The sequence below is a fragment of the Nicotiana attenuata genome, chromosome 7 (genome assembly GCF_001879085.1).
Source record: "Nicotiana attenuata strain UT chromosome 7, NIATTr2, whole genome shotgun sequence".
Classification (NCBI taxonomy): domain Eukaryota; kingdom Viridiplantae; phylum Streptophyta; class Magnoliopsida; order Solanales; family Solanaceae; genus Nicotiana; species Nicotiana attenuata.
The window spans coordinates 52,103,835-52,108,578 of NC_031995.1; the positions used below are offsets into that span (position 1 = coordinate 52,103,835).

The window sequence follows — 4,744 nt, forward strand, 5'->3', positions numbered from 1 at the left end:
GCCATGATGTCGCAGCTAGAAAAAGACCTGCAGCAGCTTCAACAGCAAAATCATACAGCCGAATAAGTTTTGGGTGCTAGATCTCAACAGATTGGACGGTTGATACAAGAGAAGGGTATCATCAGGGAAAGGGTTAGGAGGATTGCGGACTACATTGTGATGAAGTGCAACGAGTGCGAAGATATGACCCGGTCCATGTTCTTCGCTTCAGTTATGATTTTTGTCCGATAGATCATGGATGACCTGTTTTGTCTTCAAGAAGATATGACGCATAGGCCCGCAGCAAGGCTAAATGGAGCAACAGTGGAAGCACTTATGTATTCTTGATTTTATCTTTCGAGTATGTATTGCAATTTATTTTAGAGTCTGTTAGTTCATTTCGAGTCTTGTTTTAAGTTTTAGAAAATGTTTAAGTCTGTAGGGTGGAGTCATTGTAATAGGAAAAACCCATAATGTTTTATTTTATAAAATTTGAAAAAATAAAAAAAGCGTCTTTCTCTCCTGAACTACGTAATGATCTGATTCATGCAGCGCCATGATATGTAGGCAATCCCCATAGGATTCGATCATAACCATAAAATAAAAAAAAAGAGGAAAAAGAGGAGAGAAAGAAAATAAAGAAAATCGAGTGGAAAGAAATAATGGCAAAACAAGAGAGAAAAAACGAGTGCAAAATAAAAGGGAGGCAACAAAAACAAGTGGAAAAGGGCAATAGTGATTAAAGAGGGTTTGGAGTGAAAAGATAAAAGAGAAAAGAGAGAGAAGAGAAAGCACAAAATGCGAAGAGTTAGTTAAAAGCCGGGATGAAGCATGCAACCATTCAAATACACGATAGAAGCTTTAACTGTCTAGGTGCATTGCATCCCAAATGTGCGGTTGCCTATCTGTTAAATCTTGAGTACAGGAAGGTGGTTAGTTTGTTTGGCATTCTGGCAACCCATCCGTACAACACCAGGTCTAAAAACAAGTTGATCATGGCTGGCCAAGAACTGGACGCAAGTATTATTGATCCACCGAGAGAGGTGGAGGAGTCTGAGGTTGGTCTAAAAGAGGAGTTACATAAGTTGAAACACCAAATGATAGAGATGTACCAGGCACGGATGAAAGGGCATCCCCCACCATCATTACCCCGCCAACCCTGCTTTTATCCCACCGCTAGCTCAGTCCCAAGAACCTCCCACTACAGATTCATCCCCACAACATGCACCAAACTTCACCCCTTACCACCACTATCATGGCACCACTTCCCAAACCATACAAGCTCCACCAGCCAAAACAACCCCATACCCCCCTCCACCAGCTACCCATATTTTTGTAGCACCTCCACCAGCTACACTTCATCGATCTTCTAGTGAGCCATTATTCCAGACCCAAGATAATTAGTACTATCCCCCAGAGCCTACTTTCAAGGCCCCAGATCATTACTCCTACACTCCTCATTTCGACCTCTCTGTTGAGACTGAGAAACCACCTAAAACCCCGAAACAGGAGGAGATATTTAGGAAGGCGAGAAGCCTAGAACAATCGCTCAGAAACATGAAAGGGTTGGGAGGTCAAGTAAGTGTAGCCTACAAAGATCTGTCTTTGTTCCCTGACGTACAGCTATATGTTGGGTTCAAAATGCCCAAATTTGATTTGTATGACGGGCACAGAGACTCTGTGGCCCACTTAAGGGGATTCTATAGTAAAATGAGAGGAGCCGGCGGGAAGGATGAGCTGTTAATGGCATATTTTAGCCAGAGTCTGAGTGGCGCAGCATTGGAGTGGTACACTCATCAAGATCACAACAGATGGTATACCTGGGATGATTTGGCCCAAGCATTCGCTCGTCATTTCCAATACAACATCGAGATTGTTCCAGATCATTTGTCTTTGACTAAGATTGAGAAGAAGCCTAGTGAAAGTTTCAGGGAATACGGTTTCCGCTGGAGAGAACAAGCAGCAAGGGTTAACCCTCCAATGGAGGAGAACGAAATGGTGGAATACTTTCTTCAGGCTTTGGAGCCTACTTACTTTGGTCATCTGATCTCGGCCATAGGTAAGTCTTTCAATGAAGTAGTAAAAATGGGAGGAATGGTAGAGGAAGGGCTCAAATCAAGCAAGATCATGAGCTACTCTGCCATCAAAGCAACTACGCAGGCAATCCAAATGACACCGGAGGCGTGCTTGGTAAAAAGAAGAAAAAGGATGTCGCTATGGTCGTTTCAAGATCATGGCACGGACCAGGAGATTCTCCTACCCACTACACCCAACCTCGACCCTAGCTTCAAGCCTATATTCCAACTCCATATAGTCCACCCCAGCACTAGTTCCCACCACCAGAGCCTCAATACTCAGTCAGGCTACCCCAATATCATGTCCATCATGCACAGTCATATGCTCAACCCCCTCCTTACCCGCAATGGCGTGCACCAGCTCCACGAAACCCTTACCCACCACCACAAACATACCGAAACCCTACTGGTCCAAATTTTCGAGCCAAGCCAGAATTCAGGAATGAAAGGTTGCAGCGGAAGAAAACTTTCACCCCACTTGGGGAATCTTATACCAACCTATTTCAAAGGTTGAGGCAGTTGGATGTTCTGAGGCCAATTGAGTCAAAACTACCAAACCCCCCTCCAAAGAACCTAGATTATTCTCTTAGATGTGCGTACTGTTCTGATACTCCGGGGCACGACACAGTAAAGTGTTGGCACTTGAAGAACGCCATCCGAGAGCTCATTGCAGGACCATGCTGAAATGCACATGATTGAGATAGTGCACAAAGATGGGAAGCCCAAGAAGCCTTCATAATCTGTCATGATAATCCGGTCTAGTGAAAGTAAGTCGGTCGAGGACCCGGTTGTCACAAAAGCAACCTCTTTGATAGCTGAAGGATCGGCGGACAAGTTGAGCATGCCAAATAATAAGCCAGTTGTGGTAGTTGAAAAGAGGTCCCCAAGTGATGTTATAGCAAAGCAAGAAAAGCCAAAGGTGATCGTGCCGGGGGTCGCAAGTAAACCGGTCATAATTATGGAGGGTGCTCGCACGGACCCTATAATTATCAAACCTTTAACCCAGCTGTCGGTAGCTAACACCAAGGCTGTCCTATGGAACTATGAGCGAGTGACAATGACCTATAAGGAAAGGAAGTGAAAGAGGAAGTTAACGAGGTCCAAGGATTAACTCATTCGGGGAGATGCTTTGCCCCGGAAGAGTTAAGGAAAGCTAAAACACTTAGAGACAATCTAGTTCTAGTGAAGAAACCGGTCACTGAAGAAGAGGTGGAGGAGTTTTTGAGAAAAATGAAGGTACAAGATTACTCCATCATAGAACAGTTGAGAAAGACTCCTGCTCAGATTTCCCCGTTATCATTGATGATCCATTCAGATGGCATCGCCGCGCCCTGATGAAGCTGAACGAAGCTCATGTCCCCGACAAAATCACTGTGAACCATCTGGAGAAGATTTCCAATAAGATATTTGAGTCTAACCGGATCACATTCTCTGATGATGATTTGCCTCTGGAGGGTACGAAACACAATCGAGCCCTCTATCTCATAGTGAAATGCGAAGAGTCTGTGGTCATAAGGGTGTTACTTCACAATGGTTCCAGTGCAAACATCTGCCCTCTCTCTACTCTGAACAAGTTAAAAGTTGATGATGAGAGGATTCACAAGAACAACATATGCGTCCGAGGTTTTGACGGAGGGGGAAAAGACTCTGTTGGCGACATCACGCTCGAGTTAACTATAGGACCAGTCGAATTCACCATGGAGTTCCAGGTACTGGATATGGTTGTTTCTTACAATTTGCTATTGGGTAGGCCTTGGAAACATGTTGCTAAGGTGGTTCCGTCCTCTTTACATGAGATGGTAAAGTTCAAATGGGATTGACAAGAAATCGTCGTGCATGGCGATGAGAATTTATGTGCTTTCAATGATACCTCCATCCTATTTATTGAAGCTGAAGAGGATAAGGGCAGTGGGTCTATCAAGTGTCCGAAGCGGTGTTAGTTGAAAAGGTTCTGGAAGGGGAATACATCCCGGGTCCAAAGTTAGCTTCTGCAATCGTCATGGTAGCAACCGAGATGTTGAAAAATAATTTTATGCCGGGCAAGGGTCTGGGTGAATCTCTGCAAGGTATCATACAACTAGTGTCCTTGCGTGAAAATCTGGGCACATTTGGTCTGGGGTTCAAGCCTACAGGGGATGATGTGAAGAAGGCTCGAAAGTTGAAAAAGAAGGCATGGTCGCTCCCTAAGCCAGTCCCACGTCTCTCCAGGTCTTTCATCAAGGCAGGGGTTGTGAAGCATCCAGTGACAACAGTTCCAAGGCCTGTGGTTGATTTTGATGAGGAATTGGTTAAAAGGTTCCAGAGTTTGTTTGATGAAGTGAACATGGTAGAAACTAGGGAAGGTTCCAGCAAAGCGGATGTGCAGTTTGTTGGGCCGAAAGTGAAGATTAACAATTGGGATGCCACTCCTCTCCCTACCCAGAAGGAGTTTTAGTAGTTTGCTTTGTTTTCCTTTCAGTTTATCTGGATTATTCCAGGGTTGTAATTCAGATTTTATTTCCGTCTGTTGATGTACAAACCCTTCTATCCTTTAATTTATTGAAATGCGATTTCCCTTTTCCATTACTCCTGATAGTGTCATTTTCTTTTCTTTCTTTGTACAGTTCTTTTTATGCTGGTTTCAATGACATGATATGCATGAGGAATCTTCAGCCAAGTCATAAAAGTCAATCTCACTCTGAAATAATAAT

General features: G+C 44.1%; 1 protein-coding gene across 1 annotated transcript; it reads left to right on the plus strand.

The window, feature by feature from the left end:
- LOC109230039 lies at nt 975-2,738 on the plus strand. The gene is made up of 3 exons (XM_019395574.1): nt 975-1,037; nt 1,603-1,977; nt 2,373-2,738. The coding sequence occupies exons 1-3, from the start codon at nt 975-977 to the stop codon at nt 2,736-2,738; spliced, it is 804 nt and encodes a 267-aa protein (XP_019251119.1).